Here is a 24,840-nt window from a genome sequence, read left to right on the forward strand (position 1 = left end):
AAATCCCTTTCTTCTTCTTAAGCTCTGTGTTTTTGTCCAGAATATACCGGCATCCTTCCAGTCCTCCAGTTTGCCAACCACAAAGTCATCCTTCCCTGTCCCCTCATGGTACCCAGTCATGCTCCAAGTCTTACCAATTCTGCTTTCACATTTCTCCCATCCCCACGCTTCTCTTTGCTTCCATAGCCACAGCCATAGCTCAGTCCCTTGTCATCTCTTACATGGAATACTGCAAGTTTCCTAATTAGTCCCCCTGCTTCCAGCATCTCTGTTTTCCAATCCAAAGCCACCAAAGTGATATTCCTCAAACAGAGATGACCCTGATCAAAAACTCCCAATGACTCTGACAATAAAGTAAAAACTTACCCATTTGATGTTTCAATTTCTTCATACTTTGGTTCTCCCTTAATTCTGTAAGTGAATTACAGATTACTCTTAACACATGGCAGCTGGGTGACTAGTGGATAAAGTACCAGGCTTGGAGTTAGGAAGTCCTGAGATCAAATCTAATTTCAGATATTTATTAGCTATCTGACTTTGAGCATTTCACTTAACCTAGTTTGCCTCAGTTTCCTTATCTGTAAAATGAGGAGACTCATTCCTGGAGAAGGAAGTGGCAAACCATTCCAGTATCTCTGCCAAGAAAACCCCAAATGGGGTTGGGTAGAGTCAGGTATGACTGAACTACAACCTTCCATAATTCCTCTAGCAGTCTTTTTACTAATAAATTTCATGACTTTTTCTTAGACTTTTTTTCCTTGTCTACCTTGTATTTTTTGTATTGCTGGTTACTTGCTTCTGAACACTTTCTACTCCTTTTCTTTGACATGGATTCTCCCAGATCTGAACTCATGAAGATAGGTCTTCTTGACTCCAGACCAGTGCTACAGCCCAAGCACCGTACCACCTAGCCATCCGATATTAATGGGAAAACAGGCACACAGATATACCATTAATGGGACTATGAATTGGTCCCATTATTCTAGAAAGTAATCTGGAATTGTTCAAAGTGAACAAAAACTCCATTTATCCCTTTAACCCAGTGATTCCACGGTCAGGTATTTACCTCAAAGAAACCAATGATAAAAAGTGGAAAGGCGCCAGAGTGCTTATAGTAGTATTTTTATAGTAGCAAAGAAATATTTTAAAAGTAGATGTTCAACAGTTTGGAGAATTGCTCAACAAATAGTGATATGTAAATGTAATAAATATTATAATAAATAATATTATATAATATAATAAATATAATAAAATAAATAATATGACATATTATAAAATTATGAATGTGAATGGGAGGATTTTTATAAACTGATGCAAAGTAAAGAAAACCAAGAAAGCAATACACATGATAACCGGAAAAAATGTCATTGAAAGCAAAATCAAAACTGAATTCTGCTAAATTATGCCTAAGCTTACCACTTCCAAAAATGATATGAGAAAGCATGTGTCTTCCTATTTCCTTGCAAAGGTGGGAAACTGTATATGTGGAACTTTAGATGTGTTTGATTCTAAGGTTATCTTTGCTAAACTGATTTTCCCTTTTTTTATTCTTTGTTATGAAGATTATTTTCTGGAGGGAGAAGAGAAAGGGATGTTTTGGGAAATGAAGATTATATAAAATTAAAAGCCTTTTTAAAGATTATTGCCAACCTCAAAGCAATTTTCTGCTGAAAGATGGGGCAGGAAGTGAAATTTCAAGTAATAGAGAAGTGAGTGGATGGTGAGGGAACTAAGACCATCTGAATTTAGATAACTTATTCTAGGAATTTGACAGTAAAAGGAAAAAAAGATAGAAGAAGATAGTTTGAAGAGCCCAGGAAAAATCTGTATTGGCCTGAGGGTGTTTGTAAGCAATGCAAACAGAGATAAGGAGATACAGAGAATGAAAGAGGAAATATCTGATAGGACAAATTCATAGAAGAGATAGGAGAAAAAGTAATCGACAAATAGAGCAAATAGTCATTGGTGGAGCCGGTTTAAACAAGAGAGGAAATGGATGCTGGAAAATTGAGATTTGGGGCCTTTCTATGAGTAGCTGGGTCAGCCACTAGAGAGTGCTCATAATATTTTAACTTATGATTCCATCCAGTAAATGTACTGGGAGCTACCATGTGGGCGAATGGTCCTTCTAGAATATACAAAGCTTGGAAGACAGTAATCTCAAGGAAATAATGACATAAGACATTTTGATAAATTATTACTTTATTGGGAATATTCATGCCCTTGATGAAGAGCTTTACAGGGATTAAAAGGAAGATTAGTAGCTCAGGGCTGAGAGCATTCCCTGTCCCTTACTTAGAGGCTGCTCTGCAAGAAACTGTTCCAGTCCCATCCTGAAAGGTTCAAATGTAGGGTTTCTCTTTTATTCACCTGTTTTTCTGGCTCTATGTGGTCCAGAGAAAGTGCCATATACCTTCTAGCCCTAGAGCAGCATATAAGTGGCAGTCATGGCTTCCCCATATCCACTCTTGCCAGATGTTTTGAAATAGTGCTGACCATTTTCTTTCTGATTTGATTTGATATTTACTGAATGGCCACGAGACCACAGATAAATGTGCATTTTTACACACATCCTTTGTGGTTGGACTATTTTTGGCCAAGCCAAAGTATCGACTTCCACTTTTTCCTCCCACTAAGCTTAGAGGGTTTAAAAGCCTAAAGTTTGCATCTGACATTGAAAGTCAAGACCATGGATACTGAGAACATCTATATGAACTTTCACATGAGAACACCACCACTGAAGTCACTGCGTGAGTACGGGAGCCTCTGAGCCCCTTTTTCTCCTCTTTGCTTTAATTTCTGGGAAAGCCTTGAATTTCATTTTACTATTAGGTCTAAAGTCCCATCTCCCGAGCTCTCATCCAAGGCTCTTCAAACCCAAAGGTCCTGTAGGAGAATAAGAGAAGGAACAAAAGCTGGTGTTTTTACTTTCCTGTCTACTCCTAGTGCTTGGTGTAGGAATCATATCCAACGGTCCTAGACAGATGGTGACTAACAAACAAGCTGGGGAGAAATCCTCAGAGAAATTACAGGATAAACGGAATCTGCCTTAACAAAGTGACATTAAGTAAAAATTAATTTTGTCTCCATTTCCCCAGCACTTAACACACTGCCTTATATACAGTAAGTACTTACTGAATGCTAATCACCTTAAGGAGAAATCAAAGAATAAATAGATACCTGGCAGTGACAAGGTTAGGTCTACTATGTGCCAAGCACTGTGCTAAGAGTTTTTCTACAATTATTATATCATTTGATCCTGATAACAACCTTGCAAGATTGACACTGTTATTCTACCCATTTTGCAATTGAGGAAACTGAGACAAACAGAGGTTAATTGACTTGTATGGTGTCACACAACTTAGAAGGATCTGAGGTTATCTCATCTTTCTGTTTCTTTACCTATTTCAGAATTGGACTGTTAGGAAGATGTGGGTTCAAATCTACCTCATTGTATACTTTGTAATAATGACCTAACTGGTCATCATGATCAAATGAAATTATATGCTGTAAGAACTATTTAAATGATAGCTGTTAGCATCCCCAGAGAGTGTGAAGGAAGTCTAAAGATTCTCTACCACAAGTCCCTTCCACACCCCGGTGCTTTATTTTTTTAATAATTTTTTTTAATTTTTCAAAAAGCAGGTGGTTTTAAAATTAATTTGTTTTCTCTATTAAACAATTTAAAGCAATATTTAATTTTCCCCTAATTACATGTAAAAATATTTTTTTACATTTGTGGGAAGGAATGAAGGAAGGAAGGAAGGAAGGAAGGAAGGAAGGAAGGAAGGAAGGAAAGAACGGAGGGAGGGAGGGAGGGAGGAAGGGAAGGAGGGAAGCAGGAAGGAAAGTAGGACAGAAGTGAAGGAAAAAAGGGAGGGAGGGAGGGAGGAAGGGAAGGAGGGAAACAGGAGGGAAGGAAGGAAGGAAGGAAGGAAGGAAGGGAGGAAGGGAGGGAGGGAGGAAGGGAGGGAGGAAGGAAGGGAGGAAGGGAGGAAGAGAGGGAGGAAGGAGGGAGGGAGGGAGGGAAAAGAAAGGAGGAAAGGAGGGAGGGAGAGAGGAAAGGAAGGAATATCTTCAAGAGATATTCTTCTAAACTGTTTTCCTGTTCTTCTACCAATTTTTTGTCAAATAGTGAGGTTTTATCCCAAAAGCTGGGGTCTTTTGATTTATCAAACACTAGAACACAATGTTCATTTACTACTGAGTCTTGTGTACTTGTTCTATTCCACTGATTCATCACTATTTCTTAGCCAGAATCTTACAGTTTGATGATTATAACTTTAATAATATTGTTTGAGATTTGGTATACCTACGCTACTTTCTTTCACATTTGTTTTCATTAATTCTTTTGATATTTTTTACCTTTTATTCTTCCAGATGAATTTTGTTATGATTTTTCTAGCTCTATAAAATCATTTTTGATAGTTTGATTGGTATGGCAATGAATAAGAAATTAATTTAAATAGAATTGTCAACTTTATTATATTGGGTTGGTCTATCCATGAGCAATTAATATTTGTCCAGTTGTTTAGATCTGTCTTTATTTCTGTGAAAAGTGTTTTGTAATTGTGTCCAAATAGTTCTTTAGTTTGTCTTAGCAAATAGACTCCTAAATATTTTATATTGCCTATAGTTATCTTAAAAGAAATTTCTTTTTGATCTCATGTTACTGGACTTTGTTGGTAATAGAAAGACCATCGATTTATTTTATGTTCTGCAACTTTGCCAAAGTTGTTGAATGCTTCAACTGGTTTTTAGATGATTCTCTGGAATCCTTTAAGCATACAGTCATATCATCTGTAAAGACTGAAAGTTTTGTCTATTCCAATTCCTTCCATGTCTTTTACTTCCCTTATTGCTCTAGCTAACATTTCTAGTACAATATTGGTTCATAGTGGTGATAATGGGGATCCTTTCTACAACCCCAATCCTATTATAGATAATGCTTCCTGATTTATTCCAGTTTTCTCGTGTTTTAATAAGAATGGGTATTGTATTTTGTCAAAAAAAAAACTTTTTATGCATCTATTGAGGTAATCATATGGTTTCTGTTGGCTTTGTTATTGATTTAGTCAATAATGCTGATTTCCTAATATTGAATGAACTTTGCAATCCTGGTATAGTATATTATCTTGTGCATATTGCTGGACTCTCCTTCCTAGTAATTTATTTAAAATTTGTATATCAAGCCATGTTCCAAAGGGCTACAAAACTACATATCCTTTGATCGAGCAATATCACTACTAGGTTTGTATCCCAAAGAGATCATAAAAAAAAAAAGAAAAGGACTCACATGTACAAAACTATCTGTAGTAGCTCTTTTTGTGGTGGTAAAGAATTAGAAACTGAGAGTATACCTGTCAATTTGGGAATGGCTGACCAAGTTGTGATATATGAATGTAAGGGAATACTACTGTGCTATAAGAAATGATGAATAGACTGATTTCAGAAAAACCTGAACTAAAATGAACTGATGCTGAATGAAGTAAACAGAATTAGGAAAACATTGTACACAGTAACAACAATATTGTATGAGGATAAACTATAATAGACTTAGCTCTTCTCACCAATACAGTAATCCAAAACAGTTCCAAAAGATTTGCGATAGAAAATGACATCCACAATCAGGTTTATTTTTGCTTTTGCTTTATCTGAGATCAAGATAAAAGCTATCCCTGTTTTGTTTTGTTTTTTACTTCAACTGAAACATAATATATTCTCCTCCCACCTTTTACCTTTATTTTGTGTATATTTCTCTGTTTTATTCTTCTTGTAAAAAACATATTATAGGATTCTGGTTTTTAATCTACTCAGTATCCACTTCTGTTTTATGGGAGAATTCATTCCACTCACATTCACAGTTATTATTACCAGCTGTGTATTTCCTTCATCTTATTTTCTCCCCTGTCCATCCTTTTTTCTTTTTTCATCTTATCCCTCCTCACTATTGTTTTGTTTCTGACCACCCCCTCCCTCAATCTGGATTAAATAATTTACAGCTCAAGATAATTTAGACAGACAGGAAAGGTCTGTCTTATTCGGATAAGAAGAGAGCAGTGAAGATAATCTCCTGAGAAGCCAGTGAGAGGCTCCTAGCCCCAGTACAGATATGCATCAGCTCAGCAAGCCAGCAGCACTATGGGCCATCTGTAAGGCCTCCAGGCCCCAGCACAGCAAGCCAGTGGCCAGACCTCTGGGTCCTGGTGCAAAAATCTTGGGACAATGCCTCCTATGTTCCAGGAGCAAAGATGAGTCTTAAAGGTCATGAAATAGGCTGGAAAATGAGCCAATAAACAAAAACTCTGACCATAGAAAGAATTAGGGATGAGCCATGATCTTTGTGTGTATCTCTAATTTCTATAATTTTTCCTGAAATCAACATATCATGGAATTCAAATTTTTAATTTGCCATCCATTTCCATTTTATGGGCCAATTTGTCCCTCTCACATTCTAAGCTTAATTACTTGTTGTAATTTTTCCTATTTTTCCTCACTGTCCTTATCCTATGTACCTAATTTGTCCTTTACTTCTATTTGCTACTGTACCCTCATATTCCTTAAGCTATCCAACCCTCTAAAAGTCCCTACCTTATCTTCTCCCCCATCCTATTCCCTTACCTTTTTATATCTTTCTGAATTTAGAGCAGAGGGCAATGGAAGAACATACTATCTTGCTAATTCTTGGAAGCTAACCAAATGTCACATTTGCTTTTTGTTGTTGTTATTTTCCCATCATACTTTTGGAGCATAATGAGCTGTTCTCATCACACAAAAATATTGCCTAATCAAATGATCACTTCTAAAAAGCAGTACTCAGCATGCAGGTAGTTCTCAGTAAATAAGGTTTGAATAGTTTAGGTGAAACCCAACTGGAACTAGGTAAGTGGGACCTACAAAGGCCAAACCAAAGATTGCTGGGATTTTGTGGAGGAACAAAATTCAAAGATCTCAGAATTAGAGTCAAAAGGGACAATACACTCTTAATTTTACAGGTGAGGGAACTGAGGTACATAAATTACATGTCTAAAGATTTGAACTCAAGACTTCCTGACCCTGTTAGGGCTTCTTGACTTCTGTGAACAGAAGATTTTACATTTGATACTGGAGGTTAAAAAAAAAGGAGCTACTGGAGTTTATTGAGTAAAGGCCAATCTAGGGGAGGGGTGGGGGGGTAAGAGGTGAAAAATTGGAACAAGAGGTTTGGCAATTGTTAATGCTGTAAAGTTACCCATGCATATATCCTGTAAATAAAAGGCTATTAAATAATATATATATATATATATATATATATATATATATATATATAAGAGTAAAGGCCAGATCTGCACTTTAGGAAGATCACTTTGGCAGTCTTGAGGTAGGTTCACCAGTTAGAAGGTTATTGCAATAGACCAGGAAAGATGAGGATCTAAATGAGGGCCATGCTTGGGTGACTAGAGAGTAGGAGGTGTATATAGGAGATTTTGAGAAGGTAGGGCTGACAAGATGGCAAGTCATCTGATACTTATCATCTCTTATAATTACCTGAGGTATGGTGAAGCTTCCCTATGATCATACAGCTAATATGTGTCAAAGGTGAGATTTGAATCCAGATCTTCCTACCTTCCTACCTTAGGACAGTGCTTCCAAGAGCAGAATTTGACCATAAAAGTAAAAAAAGAGGAAATACAAAAAAAAATGTGCAAAAAACAGAAAAAAACTTGATCATAGAAAGCTACTATGACTGGGAAGTGCAAAACACTAACTCAGATGAGGACAAAATGTGCACAGAAGAAATCTCAAAGAGTGATATGAATTGGTCTCAAGCCCAAAAAGACTTCTTAGAAGTGCTCATAAAATCTTTAAAAGGCAAATAAGAGAGGTAGAAGAAAAAATGAGAAGTATGCAAGAAAGAGTCAATAGCTTGGAAAAGGAAGGAGAAATTGACTGAAGAAAACAACTCCTTAAAAAATACAATTGACCAAATGCAAAAAAAAAAAAAAATACCCTGAAGAACCCACACCTTCAAAAGTAGAATTAACCAAATGAAAAAAAAGGAGATACAAAAGCTAACTGAAGAAAATCACACATTAAAAACTGGAATGGGGCAAAAGGAAGCTAATGACTCTATGAGACTACAAGAATCAGTCAAACTACAAAGAATGAAAAAATGGAAGAAAATATGAAATACTTTATTGGAAAAATAGCCAACCTGGAAAATAGATTTAAAAGAGACAATTTAAAAATTATTGGCTTACCTAAAGGCCATGACCAAAAAAAAAGAGCCTGGATAGGATTCTTCAAAAGGATTACCAAAGAAAACTGCCCCAATATTCTAGAAAAAAGGTGGAAATATTCATTGACAGAATCCATAAATCACCTTCAGAAAGAGATCCCACAAGGAAAACTCCAAGGAACATTGTTGTGAAATTCAGAACTATAATCTTAAGGAGAAAATATTTTTTGCCAGATAAAAATAATTCAAATATCAAGGAGCAACTGTCAGGATTGCCCAGGATCTGCCAGCTTCTATAATAAAGTACCCAAGGGCCTTGAATATTACAGAAGGCAAAAGACCTGGGATTAAAGGAAGAATTAACTACCCAGCGAGACTCAACATCATCTTTCAGGGGAGGAGATGGATCTTCAATGAAGTAAGAAACTTTCAATCATTTCTATTGAAAAAAAAAAAAACAACTAAACAGGAAATTTAATGTACAAACACAGGACTAAGAGAAACCTAGAAAGGTAAATGGGGAAAATAGATATTATTTGAAGGTTAAACTGTTTGCTTCCCTAGATGAAAATGATATCTGTAACTCTTGAGAACTGTAACTGTTACTGGGGCAGAATAGGGCATCACATAGATTGAGTGTGAAGTTGTGAATGGATTTTGATGTGATGACATTCAAGAAAAAGATATTAAGAAGTGGGAAAAAGTCTTGTACTGCAAGAAGAGGAAAGGGGAGGTATAATGGGACAATTAGTTCACATGAAGAGGCACAAAAGACCTAATACAATTCAGGAAAAGAAGGGAGGAGGATGAACATTGTTTGAAGTTTGATCAATTAGGGCTCTAAGAGGAAATAAGTAAATCATTTATCTAATTTATCTAATCCTATAAAGAAGTAGAAGGAGAAAGAGGAAAGAAAAGGGAGGGGCAAGATAGAAGAGAGGGCAGAAACACTAGGGGAAAAGGTAAGAGATGGGAAGAAGAGATAAAGTAGTTGGTGGAGTGGATAAAAAAAAAAGCACTACTAAGGATAGGGTAGAAAGAGAGAACAAAATTATATACAGGAGGGAACATAGGATGAAGGAAAATATAGAGCTAGTAATCATAACTGTGGATGTGAATGGTATTAATCCTCCCATAAAGCCAAAGTGAATATCAGAGTGGATTAAAAAACAGAATCCTACATTATGTAGTTTATAAGAATTATATTTGACACAGAGAAACACTTACAAAATAAAGATAAAAGGCCAGAACAAAATTTGTTGTGCTTTAGCTGAAACGAAAAAGCAGAAGTAGCAATTCTGATCTCAAATAAAGCAGAAGTAAAAATAGCTCTATCAAAGAGAGATAAGCAAGGAAAGTACATCTTGAAAAGGGGTACAATAAACAATGAAGAAGTAAGGATACTAAATATATATGCATCAAGTAGTAGAGCAGCCAAATTCCTAGAAAAGATTTTAAGCTAGTTACAGGAAGAAACAGACATGAAAACTATACTGGGGGGGAGGGGGACCTCAACCTTCCCCTCTCAGAATCAGAAAAATCTAACCACAAAATAAGCAAGAAAGAAACTAGGCAGGTTAATAAAATCCTAGAAAACCTAGATGTGATAGACCTCTGGAGAAAATTGAAATGGGACAAAAATGAATATACCTTTTCTTAGCAATACATGGCATCTACACAAAAATTGACCCTGTATTAGGGCATAAAAATCTCACAATCAAAAGGAAGACAGAAATAGAAAATGCTTCCTTTTCAAACCACAATGCAATAAAAATATATAGCAATTATATATATTGCATATAGCAATGTAGGGGCAGGGAGAGATAGACTAAAAACCAATGGGAAATTAAATAATCTAATTCTAAAAATGAGTGGATCAAACAACAAATCACAGAAACAATCCCTAATTTCATCCAAGAGAATGACAATAATGAGTCAACATACCAACACCCATGGGATGCAGCTCATGGGTAGGCAGAGCTAAATAGTACGCGAATAAAATAGAGAAAAAGAAGATCAATGAATGACATGCAACTAAAAAAAAGCTAGGAAAAGAACAAATTTAAAACCCCCAATTAAATACCAAATTAGAAATTCAAAACTCAAAGGAGAGAAATAAAATAAGCTGAGTATTCAACAATTAATAAAATTAAGAATTGGTTTTATGAAAAAACAACAAAATAGATAAATCTTTGGTTTATTTAAACAGAAAAAGGAAAGAAAAAAACCAAATCACCAGCATCAAAAATTAAGTCAAAAATGAACTTACCACTATGAAAAGGAAATTAAAGCAATAATTGGGAGCTATTTTGCCCAACTGTATGGCAATAAGTCTGGCAATCTAAGAAATGGATTAATATTTACAAAAAATATAAATTGCCAAGATTAACAGAAGTGGAAATAATGTACTTAAATAGTCCCATTTTAGAAAAAGAAATTGAACAACCCATTAATGAACTCCCTAAGAAAAAATCTCCAGGACAAGATGTATTCCCAAGTGAATTCTACCAAAGATTTAAAAAACAACTAATTCCAATACTATGTAAACTATTTGAAAAAATAGGTAAAGAAAGAATCCTGCCAAATTCCTTCTATGACACAAATATGGTATTGATACCTAAACCATGAAGAACCAAAACAAGGAAATAAAATTACCAATCAATCTCCCTAATGAATATTGATGCAAAATTTTAAATAAAATATTAGCAAAGAGATTATAGCAACTTATGAACAGGATAATACATTATGACCAAATGGGATTTGTACCAAGAATTCAAGGCTGGTTCAATATCAGGAAAACTATTATCATAATCGACCATATCAATAACAAAACCAACAGAAATCATATGATAATCTCAAAAGATGCAGAAAAAGCTTTTGACCAAAAAAACAGCATCTATTCTTATTAAAAAAAAAAAAAACACTAGAGAGCACAGAGAAAAAGGGAGCTTGCTTTAAAATAATAAGCAGTATCTATCTAAAACCTACAGCCAGCATTATTTGCAGTGGAGAGAAGCTGGATGCATTCCCAATAAAATCAGGGATGAAACAAGGATACCCATTATCACCACTATTACTTAACATTGTACTAGAAATGGCAAATAAAACTATCATTCTTTGCAGATGATATGATGATATTCTTAGAAGATCATCCAAAAAGCTACTGAAAATAATTCACAGCTTTAACAAAGTTGCAGCAAATAAACATATACAAATTATTAGCATTTCTATATATTACTGACAAAATACATCAGCAAGAGATAGAGAAATTCCATTTAAAATAACTGTAGAATATACTTTAACATATTTAACATGTATTGGTCTACCTGCCATCTGGGGAAGGGGGTGAGGGGAAGGAGGAGAAAAATTGGAACAAAAGATTTTGCAATTGTCAATGCTGAAAAATTATGCATGCATATATCTTGTAAATAAAAAGCTATAATAAAAAATAAATAAAATAAAGTAATGTAACTGTAGACAAAATAAAGTAAAAATACAAGTCATTCCCCAATTGATAAATGGCCAAAAGATATAGACAATTTTCAGATGATGAAATTAAAGCCCTCTATAATCGCATGAAAAAAATGCTTTAAATCATTATTGATTAGAGAAATGCAAAATAAAACAAGTCTGAGGTACCACCTCATACCTCTCAGATTGACTAAGATGACAGGAAAAGATAATGATGAATATTGGTGGAGATGTGGGAAAACTGGGACACTGATGCATTGTTGGTGGAATTGTGAACTGATCCAACCATTGTGGAGAGCAATCTGGAACTATGCCCAAAGGGCAATAAAACTGTGTATACCCTTTGACCCAGCAGTGCCATTACTGGGTCTGTATTCCAAGGAAATCATAAAGGAGGGAAAAAGACCCACATGTGCAAAACTGTAGCAGTTCTTTCTGTGGTAACAAAGAATTGGAAAATGAGCAGAAGCCCATCAACTGGGCAATGGCTGAACAAGTTGTGGTACATGAAGGTAATGGAATATGATTGTTCTACCAAAAAAAAAAAATGATAAAGAAGCTGATTTTAGAAAGGTCCGGATACATAAACTGAAGCTGAATGAAACAAGTAGAAACAGGAATACATTGTACACAGTAACAGCAAGAATGTGCAATGATCAACTATGAAAGACTTGGTTCTTCTCAGTGATTCAGTGATCCAAAGCAATCCAAATAAATTTTGGATAGAAAATGCCATCTGCATCCAGAAACAACTGAGGAAATTCAGTGTAAACCAACACTTCTTTTCTCTGTTTTCTCTTTTGTTCTGATTTTTCTCTCCCAACATGATTCATAAAGCAGTGTGTATTAAATAAATTTTTAAAAAAGGAAAAAAAACTCTTAAAAAATAGCATTCTATCCACTGTCATGTTACCTGACTGTATTATGACTTCTCAAATGATGTGACTGTGATTCTGTAAAAGTAGCATTATCACAATGCCTAGATTTTTCTTTTGTTTCATTCTTAACTGAAATCCTAAAAAAAAAGTGTTTCCATATACAGAGAACACAAAAAGAGAATTCTTATGAATTATGAATCTCTAATTTATAGCACTTGCATTTAAAACAGCATATAGGGAATTCTATATGTTACTTTCAAAATGGTCCTGCTTGGCTGGGTTTCCTTCTGAGCTGCCTTCTGGTCTCTTCTGTGCATTTAAAAAAAAATGTTTCAATGTCAGTCTTTTGGGGAAGAGGGAGTATCACTATTAATAACCCCTTTTCCTTGGTACCCTCAATTAAGAACTATGACAGTAAAAGAAAAAATATTATAACAAATAATATAACCAAGCAAAATGAATCTATATGGTGACAATGTATGTGTATACACATATACACACATACTATACATATGTATATGTGTGTGTGTATATATATATTGCATTTCATGTCCATTATCTCTTAGTGGGTACACGCTTTATGATGGGCTTTCCAGAGATACAGTTAATCATTGTATTGATCAGGGTTATTGAACCTCTCAAGTTTTTGAACACTGTACACAGAAACAGCAATATTGTAGGAGGAAACATTGTAAATAATTTCACTATTCTCAGAAATACAATCATCTAAGACAATACTGAAGGATTTATGATGAAAAGTGATGTCCATCTCCAGAAAAAGAACTGATGGATCCTGAATGTAGACCAAAGATGCTTTTTCCTTTACTTTCTTTATTTTGGGAGTGTTTTCTCTGTTTTCTTTTACAGCATGACTTACATGGATATGTATTTTGCATGACTACCCATATATAATCTATGTACAAATGCTTCCCTTTTCAGTGTGAGGAGAGGGAGGAAGAGAATCTGGAACTCAAAATTTGAAGAAAGAAAAAGAATGTTAAAATTGTTTTCACATGTACCTGGAGGAAAAATAAAATATTACATTGAATCTTCTCAAATTGTTTATGATGTTGCTAAACTTGTGTAAATCACCCTCCAGGTTCTGCTCACTTCACTCTGTATCAATTCACACTACCCAGGATTCTTTGACATCACATTTTTTTATCTTTTCATAATTAATATTCTATTGCATTCATATACCAAAGTTTGCTCAGTTATTCCCCAATTGTCTAAGAGGCCACGAGTCACCTGCTTCGGTTCTCATCATCTTTCCTCCTTTCACTAGTTTATTTTGTTTGTGACTCCTTGGTCCATTTCAATTAAGGTCCTCATGATGTTCACTCCCTCTACCACTTCCTCCATGCTTGTATATTCTTTTAAGTAGGGGAAATAAATTCTGCCTCGCCCCCCCCCTTCCTGTTTTCTACATTTGTGTGTTCCCTATTTCTTCCTTTTCATTTGACCCTCAAAATAATCCTGGATGCTAGGTGCTGTTCATATTCCCCTTTCACAGTTGAGAAGACTGAGGCTGAAACATACTAAGTAATTTTCCCAGGGTCACAGAGTTAATAAGTGTCTGAATCTGGATTTGAACTCAGCTCTTTCTAGCTTCAGCTCCAGTGGTCTGTGTACTATGGAGTCTTTTAGCTGCCTAGGAGCCCATTTCTTAAGTAATATTTACTTATTTTTCTTTGGGGCCACTTATTCTTTTTCCTAGTCTTTCCTCCAGAGCTTTTATCCCTTTTTTGTCTCTTGCTTTATTTTTTCTAGGTATTCATATAGTCTTTGTGGAAAAAAAAAAAAAAAAATATATATATATATATATATATATATATATATATATGCTTTTCTTGGAGTCCCCGTGTTTCTTGGGGAGTTACTCCTCTTTGGGAAGATCTCTACATCTCATACATAATTTTGGATACTGGTCACCATTTGCTTTGAATTATTTCTCTCTCCAGCTTTCCTTCCTAATTTGGAGCTTTGTTGTAGAGCTTGAATCCTCCCTCTTCTGAAATTTTGGCAGAGACTGACTCTGTGGTTAGACCTGGCTCACCTGGCAACCTGTGCAGATTGATTTACACCTCCTGATGCTAGTCTCCTCTCCTTTCCCCACTTGATCTTTGAGATTTGGAAAGCTGAATCTTTAATGTCCTTGGGAACATCTCAGGATAGACTGACCTTAGAACCTGCAGACCCGTTTCTGAGTGAAAGCTGCTACTCACCATGCCCCAGAACTTTGAAAGTCTCTCCAAGGGCTTCCTCGTCACCCTGAAGCATTCTCAGTCTGTTCTTGCTGCCGCAAGATGAAAAGTTTTGCAGGCTGTATATGTTCTTCGCCCATTTCCCTACATACATTTCTTAACCATCTCTGGTCCTGTTGGAAGGCTACTGCAAGCTGATTCTAGAACTAGCTTCGCTGATGGTTCCTCTCTTATTGTTCTAGATCTTCTGGCTGACCTCCTGAGCGATCTAATTTCTGCAATTTTTGAAAGGTGCAAAATTCGTGGTTTTTGTCACGTTCATCTGCCTCCCATTCAAGCAGCCAGCTTGGCTCGTGTTCAAATCCTGCCTTAGATGCTTATTAATTCTGTGTCCCTTAAGCCTCAGTGTCCCCATCTATAAAAAGGGGGATAATAAAAGCCCCCAGGACAATTATAGGGATCAAATGAGGTAACATATATAAAGCACTTTGCAAACTTTAAAGCATTCTAACTGTTGTTATTAGAAGTCATGATGGCCAATTTTTAATGATCAGAAACGAGTTTTTGCATTTATACGGGGCTCATGTGGCCACTGCAGACAGATTGTCTATCCAAAAATAATCAGGTTTGCATAAATGAACACATATGTAAGAAAGAAGGGGAGAGAGACAGAGAGGAAGAAGATATCATGGGGAGGGTGGTAAGGAAAATTAAAAAGGACAAGGCTGAAAGAAGAGGAAACAGAAAACAGACTTGGAAAGCTGATATAACTCTTGGTCTCCCTTCAGTCTTCTCTATAAGGGTCGGCCAGGATCCGGTCAGCTCCAGGAACAACTGAGAGCCTGCTCTGACTCTGGAAGCCATTTCCCCACGGCTTCTCATGAACACTTTCCTTTCCTCCCCCAACACAGAGCGAAAGGCAGAGACACAGCCAGCCTACAAGAATCTCAGGATCCTTTACACCATCCTCCTCCTCTTTGCTCTGATGCTGGTGGCTTCCTTGACAGCTACGGTGATTCTATGTAAGTCTCCCCGGGGGTCTGGGCTTCAAAGCTCTGGTCCTGGTCACACAGGAAGAAAAGAGAATTCAAGAGGAAATACCTGACCAATGACTCCTCCAAATGACTGAAATGGGATAGTCCTTCTAACACACACACACACACACACACACACACACACATATATAGTACATATTATATATAGATATGTATATATACTATATTATATATAACATGTTACATATATATACTATGTATATTATAGAGAGAGAGTTGTTGCCATTTTCAAAATATTGGAGATGATTATCATCTCTACATAGCACACAGTCACCATTACATGTATAATGGAAAGGGAGCTGGATTTAGTTTGACATCCCAAGTTCAAATCCAGTCTCTGCTATATATTGCTTGTGTGATTTTAGGTCAATCACTTAACTTTCCTCAGTCTCAGTTCTGTAAAATGAGGGCTTTGTACTTCAGAAGATCTCTGAGATTTCTTTCCGATCTAAACCTATGCTCCTGTGTTCCCATGATCATCTACAACTAGCCAATGAGCCCTTGGCTTGGATCCTAGTCTTCCCTTTCTGACTTTTCTTAGAAATTGAAAGGTGGTCTCAGGAGCCTGCCTTGATTGAGCCTTCCCTGTTTATGTACAATGTCTAGACTCGGGGGAAAGTGCATGTCTGCGGCTACATGGGAAACCAGTGTCCTACACTAACAACTGGACCGTGTTGGTTACGGAAATGGAAAAGAGCCATTTGGAGAAACTCAACACTTCCTATCAGGAGCTTCAACATCATTACTGTGAGTTGGGCAAGTTGGGTCCTAGGGGAATCCTACCCCGGACTGAAGCAGACTCTGCTCTGGGGGTGAGCCATAAATCTAGTAACAATAATACTAATCATATCTTGCCCGGTGAGATAGTTTAGTTTTTCCATGCCAGAGTGTCTTGAGATTGGGTGGTACCAATGGGTGATCCACCTTCACCAACTTGCCAATAATGTTAAGTTCTTTAAGAAAAGATCCAGCTTCCTGCCTCCTGCCTGCTGTCCCCGGTCCACTTGTCTGTCCATATGTGTCTTTCTCTGGGATTATTAAACCTCAGTCCATCTGACAGCTTGACCTCAGCTCTATTTGGACTTCTCTTGTCTTTCCCATTTGTTACCAGCATTGAATTTTCTTGGTCACTGCCAGTCCACACTAGCATGATATTTTATAAATCTCCATGTTAAGTGGTTCTGGATATTTACTAGTTTTTCACTCAGGATGTTGGCTTTTCAGGGAAAGACATCAGAAAACTGCTTCAAATGACCTCTAAGCACTTGCTGTCCAGCCAGGCTCTGATTGGCCAAATATGTGAGGGGCTCAGCCTGATGTGACCTCTGGACTGAGAGTTTGAAGCTGCCACTGACATTGTCCCAAAAACAAACCCCAAGTAACAATCCTCCCCTAGGAGGCTCTTCCTTTCTGTCTCTGAGATCTCAAATTCTATAATAATTCTGGTTTCCCAAACCCCTTTTGGCTACTATAATATGTGTGTGTGCATATATGTATATGTATATATATATATATATATATATATATATATATATATATACAAAGAAAGAGAGAGAGAGAGAGAGAGAGAGAGAGAGAGAGAGAGAGAGAGAGAGAGATATATGTAGGTCTCATGCAGGTGTGCAAGAATTTCCAGAGATTTATAGGGGCCTCTGTACACATAGAAAATTGAGAGAGGGAGAAGGTTTCCTCCTTCTCAGCTCTTCCCATCAATCATCTTGTAGAGGTTTTTATATCTTAGATACAATATATGTGTGCAGAACCAAACAGTTCTCTTGTTGCACTGGGAGAATTGGATTCAGAAGGTAAAAATAACCTGGGGAGAAAAACAAAAATGCAAACAGTTTACATTCATTTCCCAGTGTTCTTTCTTTGGGTGTAGCTGCTTCTGTCCATCCTTGATCAGTGCATTTCAATAGAATTACTTTCCTTGGGCCCCTTATATTTTTACTTTATGCATCTGAAGATATGATTCTGAAAAGGCTTCGCCAGCCATGACATAAACAGGTTCAGAACCTTTGGGCTGGAGGGATCTGCAGCCCCTCCCTATTCACATGTTGTCTCTCCCCGTCTACTAAGGGACCGTCATCACCCTCATATCTGAAGGCTGGAGGTTGCATAATGGGAATATCTACTATTTTTCCAGTGACAAAAAGCCTTGGGCAGAAGCTCAACAGTTCTGCTTGTCTAAGAACTCCAACCTGACTTCGGTGACCTCCAAGGAAGAACAGGTCTGTGGGGCAAGCACACACACAGAAACACACAGGAAGAGGAGAAGGGGGGATAGGAGCAAAGTCTTCTTTCACACTAGAGTGTGTCCTTTATACTTTATTGTGTCCAGGAAAAAACAGAGTTAAGGAGTTGAACTGAGTTTTATATAATGATAATTTTATCTCCTGTGATGGGGTTCTTTTCCTAGGGTTCCCTACCTTGTTCAAATACCACCTCAGATACTTCCTAGCTGTGTGAACCTGGACAATTGAGTTTACCTCTCTTGGGCTCAGTTTCCTCATATGTAAAATAAGGTTAATCATAGCACTTTCCTCCCAGAGTTGTTATAAGGATGGAATGAAACATTTGTAAAGTACCAAAGTAAAGTCCAAACGGTGTAAGTCCCTACAATGGTACTTCCATAGAATTGTTTTCCTTTGCAATCCTAAATATTTTATTTTGTGGATTTAAAAACGTTATTCTGAGAAAGAGTCCAGAGGCTTACCAAAGGGTCTAGAGGGCATAAAGGTTGAAGAGTCTGTGCTCTAACATAATTGACAGAGATCACTCTGACTTTGCCTGAAGACTTCTAGGGATGGAGACCCACTTTTTGAGCAATAATCCATTCCACTTGGCGCTCTCCTTGTTGGGAAGTCTGTATTTCCAACAATTCTTAATTCTCTCCCTGGAAATCTCTGCTTTTGCTTCTGGTTCTACTGACCAAACAGAATAAATCTAAAACATCAGTGATGTCCATCTCACCATATATGACTAGTTCATGGTGCATATTAACTTAGAAAACCATATATGAATATTATTTGTGTTATATTTTTTTAAAATGTGTTATATCTCCCAACTCCACCCAAAGAACAAACAGTATCTGACATCCTCTGCATAATAACTATCAAAGAGACAGAGAGGAAAGACAGGGAAGAACAAGGAGGGAATAAGACAGAGACAGAGGGAAGAGACGGAAGGTGGAAGGTTGAGACTTTTTAGGAGGAGATAAGAGCACCAGAGGTCCTGGAAACACCTCAGTATTTTGCTCACAATCACAAAATCTCAGAATTGGAAGATATTTCAGAATCAATTGGTTAATCAATAAGTACTTATTGAGTTTAAGTTCCTATCGGTATTTGCTAGGTGCTATGATATACAATAAAGAAAACAATCTCTTGCCCTCAAAGAGCTTATATTCTAATGCAGATATCACATAGGGATGAGTTCTAGAAATACAAAGGTGGTTGTTCATCTTTCATTTTGAAAGAGGACCAATGATATCAAAAGTATTTTTATTTAAATAGATATAGATTTAAGATCTAATCTCATTAATAACTAATTATTTATAATTAATAAAATTTAAAATTAGATTTAGATTTAATTAGATTTAAGATCCAATCTTATTGATGACTAATTGATTAGTTATTAATTGATAAAATTTAAAATTAGATTTAAGATCTAATCTTAATAACTAATTAGTTATTAATTGCCGCAATTTGAAGTTAGATTTAGATTTAATTAGATTTAGGATCTAATCTTATTAATAACTAATTAACTAGTTATTAATTAATAAAATTTAAAGTCAGCTTTCTTCTCTTCCTGAGTCATCAAAGTCCAATGACAGGACAAAAGTCAAAGCAAAAGTGAAAAAAACCTCTGCCCTTTAGGAGGCTGCATTCTATTGTGAGACCACAACATATATAGTCTAGACAAAATGAATACAATGCAGTCACACAGGAGTCACCAACAGAAACTTGGAGGATGAGGAAGGGATGGATACATGTAGAAAATGGCATCTGAATTGAGTTTTGAGGAGAAATGGATTCATAGCATCAGAGGTAATAAGACAATACAGCTCATTCATGGGATCTAACCTGTACAAATATATGGAGATAGAATAGAGTGCACTGGGTCAAAAGCAATTTTAAAGTCTTTAAGTTTAAATCTTTAAGACAAGTTTGCCTAAACCACAGAGTGCAAAGGGAAGCGATATCTAGTAATCTTGGAAAGGTAGGTTGGAGCCAGGCTGGTCAGGATTACATGTTCAAAACAGAGATATATATATTTGATTCTAAATGTAATAAGGGAGCCATTTGGATTTATTGAGCAGGGGAAGTGACTCAGCCAGATGTGCATTTTAGAAACCTGGCTGCTTTGTGAAAGGTGGATTGGAGAAACGAGGGAGAAAGAGGAAGAAGGAAGGGAGAACAATTAGAAGGTAACTGTAATAGTCCAGATGAGAAGTGATGAGGGCCTGGGCCAAGAAAGTGGTCATTTGAGTGAAAGGAAAGGAATAAATTCAAGAGATGTTGAGAAAGTAGAAGCAAGACTTGGCAATTGAATGGATTTGTGGTGTTGAAAGACTGGGAAAAAGTCACCTAGTAGTTCAACTCCTGTCTTAACAAGAATCCTAGACATCTCCTTTCAAGTCAAATTTAAACCATAAACCAGACTATTCTCTGGGTCTTTTTATTCTAGTATTTCCAATACAACTCAATGGTATTATCACTTACCTCTCAACCTTTCATCTTGTCAATTTAAGTCAATCACCCCTAAAGCACTCTCCAATTCTATCAGCTAATCTACTGCCTCTAAGCCATCTTTGGGTCATACTGCCTGAGTCCCAGCATCTACTTTCATTGGGAAGAAAATCCCAATGAAAACCCCATTGAATCATCAAACTTTCTTTTCATCTTGTGTCTCAGGTCCACCCTACCATTTCCTGATCACCTCCATGTTGTGTTCCAATAAAGTATCACTCCCCTTTTCCTAATTCTAACTCAAAAAATAGTCATCAGATCAACTACCATTTCACAAAGGACTCTATGATTCCAACCACCTTTCCCTAATTCAAAGTACTGCTCCCCGGCCACCATGATGTTTATTGGGGTTGTCTTCCCCTATTAAAATAGAAGCTACTTGAGAGCAGGGACTTGTATTTGTAATTCTAGTACTTAGCTTTATGTTTGAAACTAGGAAGTGCTTAATAAATTTTTAATTCATTCTGTTTAATAAACCTGCCAGAAAAGGAAATGTAATCTGGCAATATCTGGTTTGGTTTTTGTGGGTTTTTTCCCATCATGATCCATAGTTTGAGAATTCACTGGCATCCTAGGATTTCTGTTTCAGAAAGATAAGGATTCCCCTCTTAGCCCTGAGACAATATGGGAACAATAAGGATCTCTGATCTAGAGGGCAAGCTTCAATCATGTTCCAGGAGTTCTTGAGGAGACACACACTGTCTTTGAGACAAACTAAGAGAAAAGAGTGAAGACCTTAAGAGTCGAGCAGTAGTAATGAAGGATAGCCCTCTCTTCCCAGCCCGACCAAGAATTAATGAAAAGAAAAGAATTAGTGACGTGAAAAAAATAGTAACAAGAAAAACTGAAAGGACTGATCAAAGGGAGAAAATGAAAGGAATACTGAGCCCCAACAGACAAAGTAGAGATCAAGTTGGGTAACTGGCCCCCTATGGACTTCTAGGAACAGAAAATTCAAACAGAAATTATTGGTTATACCAAGCTGTTAAGAAATAAGGGAAGTTTCAAAGATAGGGCTGCTCTTTTCTCAACTTTTCTTCCTTATTCCTGTCTAATTACAGATACTGAAATATTCTCTGCTTGCTTCTTTTACCTAAATATTTTCTGTATCTTGATTTTTGTCTCAAACATAAAGAGACCAGTTTTTTATTAAGCACCTACTATGTGCCAAGCACAATATTAGATATATTTTACCCCTTCTCTCCCTCTTTCCCGCAAAGCTGCTGCAGTCAGCCAGAGGCAGAGGGAGAGAAAGAGAAAACAAATAAAAAGAAAATGAAAAAAAGGAACGACACTTGTCTGGGGGCAAAATGAAGTCCTCCAGCCAAGTGGGAAATTATGAGATAGATGCCCCGGAAGCCCTCTTTATACGGAGAGTCTGGGAGGAGCTCTCCGCTGTCCATCTTCTGTCCTCTACCTCAGAGGGAAGGAAGGACTCCAAGGGTGAGGGGTAATGTGGAGCTGTGAATCTCAGGGTTTATGTGGTCTTATAGGATGATAAAATCTCAAAAAGCCTGATGAAGTTCAGAAGAGAACTACTAGTTGAAAATGATGAGATCAAAGGTTAGAGACAGATTTAAAGGACAGAGACCTACCTCTGAATGTTATAACTGGGAGACTCTGAGTTACTGTGATTATGCTCTTAATTATTTGTCCGTTATAAACTCCATAAAGCCTCAGGGGATCCCATAGATCCAAGTGACCATTAGACCACCCCATGACTAAAAATGTGAACTAATTTTTAATAGGGTATAAATTATAACAGGGTATAGTTAAATCTCCCAAGATGAGTGGAGCAGGAGAGTGATAAGTACCAGCCAGTCAACTACATGTAGCCCAAACCACCGATTTATATGCTGAAACCTTGCCAACCCTTCGGTTCCTTTAACAGATGTTCATTGCCCATCCTTTTAGCTAAACCTTCTAGAAAGTTACCAAGAACTGAGATCCGACTCACTGGCCTGGACCCCCCAGAATCCCTCAGGGCAGCCATGGAAAACATTTTCCGTTGAGCAGTGGGGACTCTCCCCAAGACATGAGGTTACCAAAACGGTTGGAACCATTCGGTTCTCGGTATTGAATTTCATTGATCAGACCACAGGGAAAAGAAAGAAATAGCAGCACCAGCTGCAGACTTAAGGGTCAGGCTTAGCCTTGACTAGGCAAATAATGAGTTCTTTCTGTGATCACCGATACCCCGGAGGCAGGAGAGATCTCTTCTTCACTGACTGCAAGTCCATGAGGGGACTGGTCCGAACTAATTCAGCCGTATTTCATTTAGTCCGATTAAACCAGCATTTATTAACAGGCACTGTGCTCAGCGGTAGGGATACAGAACCTGTAAGAAAGCAGTCCCTGGCTTCCAGGAGGTAAATTCAGGGCCTGCCAGAGCCAGCTAGCACGGAGCTGAGTGTGACATTGAAGCATTTACGCCTCAGAAATCAGCAAACGCCGCAGATCAGATGATTTATTGTCTTGTTGGGGTTAAATGACTTACCCGGGGTCACACAACTCGGAAGTGTTCAGCATATTTTTTACTATTTCCCCATTACTTTACGTCTAAACAATCAACAAGACAATAACATTGCTATTCCTAGGGTAGCTGGCCTCCACTAGCTAAAGGATCGAACTGGACCCAAGACTTTTAAGATTAAAAGTCCCCTGTAAGGTTCTAGAAGACAACCGCACCCATATTGCCCCTCTCAGGATAACTGTCCTCCCTTAGCTAAAGGACCCAGCTGTCCTTAGCTGACAGAACAAGGGACTGGGAAATGGGGCCCAACAGTAATAACACAATTATTTTTGAGGTAGAAAGGGAGACGAGACTTTCTCTGGGTTGTTCCCAAAGTCAGAAATAAAGCAAATGGATTAAAGGTACAGAGAGGCAGGATGCAAAGCAATCTAAAGGACATCCTAGTAATTAGAACTTTTCCCATAAGGAAAATACTTGTTAGTTGATTGATTGCCTAAGAGAATCTTCCTGATCATTTGCCAGGGTCAGTCCAGGCTGCCTTGAACTACCCAGTCACAAAACATAGCTCTTACCTGAGAGCACAGCACAGGGCTGGGAGTTTCTGATTTTCTCTCTGCATAAAATGTCCAAAATACACGCTTGCTTATCTTTCTCTGTAGGCGTTTCTTTCCCGGGAAACTGGAGCTGGATATTGGATTGGCCTGACTGACAAGGGCAGTGAGGGTGTGTGGTACTGGGTGGATGGGAACCCCTATAATCAATCTGTGAGCGAACGGTGAGTCCATCACTTTATCAATTCCTGATGCTTCTTTTGTATCAGCATTGGGGGGGGTGGAGAGAGGGAGGGGAAGAGGGGGAGAGGGAGAAAAGGAAAGAGAGGGAGAGAGAGGAGAGAGACACAGAGAGAAAGAGAGAGAAAGGAAAGAGAGAGACAGAGAGAGAAAGGAAAGAGAGAGACAGAGAGAGAAAGAAAGAGAAACAAACAAAGAAGGAAGGAAGGAAGGAAGGAAGGAAGGAAGGAAGGAAGGAAGGAAGGAAGGAAGGAAGGAAGGAAGGAGGAAAGGAAGGAAGGAAGGAAGGAAAGGAAAGGAAGGAAGGAGGAAAGGAAGGAAGGAGAGGAAGGAAGGAAGGAAGGAAGGAAGGAAGGAAGGAAGGAAGGAAGGAAGGAGGAAAGGAAGGAAGGAAGGAGGAAAGGAAGGAAGGAAGGAAGGAAAGGAAGGAAGGAAGGAAGGAAGGAAAGGAAGGAAGGAAGGAAGGAAAGAAGAAGAGGAAAGAAAGAGAAGGAAGGAGGAACAGAAGGAAGGAGAGCAGAAAGCAGGACAGAAGGATCTACAAGCAGGCATGGTAGGAAGGATAGATATCCCGAGATAGGATAGAATAAAATAAAGAACACGAAAGTGGAGGACAAAGAGAGATCAGTAAGTAGCTATGCCATTGACTAAAGCTCTTTAATCTAAACCACAATAGCCATAGACGTGAGAGGGATTTAGTTTGCCTCTATCTGGGACTATAATTGGAATATAATCTAAGAACAGCCTAGCCACAGGATTCAGTCTTAAGGATTTCCTCATGTGCAGGAATTTGCTGAAGTGCTTCTCAAACCTTTAAACCCCTTTCATGTCCCTAATTCTTCTTACTTGCCAAGAGTGCTACAAGCGATTAGTGAGGCTCGCGCTTCTCTGAGGAAACATTAGGATTTCCTGAGAGGCCCCAATCAGTCGACACGCAGGAGGATCTTCAGGATTTGCTGCCCATGTCAGATTCTGGACCTGAGCCTTCCTGTGCCACCC

General features: G+C 37.6%; 1 protein-coding gene across 1 annotated transcript; it reads left to right on the forward strand.

The window, feature by feature from the left end:
• The first annotated feature begins 2,648 nt into the window (after positions 1-2,648).
• On the forward strand, positions 2,649-23,885 carry LOC105749184 (C-type lectin domain family 4 member F-like). The gene is made up of 5 exons (XM_031949685.1): positions 2,649-2,750; positions 15,683-15,793; positions 16,433-16,573; positions 17,906-18,057; positions 23,710-23,885. The coding sequence occupies exons 1-5, from the start codon at positions 2,690-2,692 to the stop codon at positions 23,827-23,829; spliced, it is 585 nt and encodes a 194-aa protein (XP_031805545.1). The 5' UTR covers positions 2,649-2,689; the 3' UTR covers positions 23,830-23,885.
• The last annotated feature ends 955 nt before the right edge of the window (positions 23,886-24,840 follow it).

Source organism: Sarcophilus harrisii, chromosome 2, assembly GCF_902635505.1.
Source record: "Sarcophilus harrisii chromosome 2, mSarHar1.11, whole genome shotgun sequence".
NCBI lineage: Eukaryota > Metazoa > Chordata > Mammalia > Dasyuromorphia > Dasyuridae > Sarcophilus > Sarcophilus harrisii.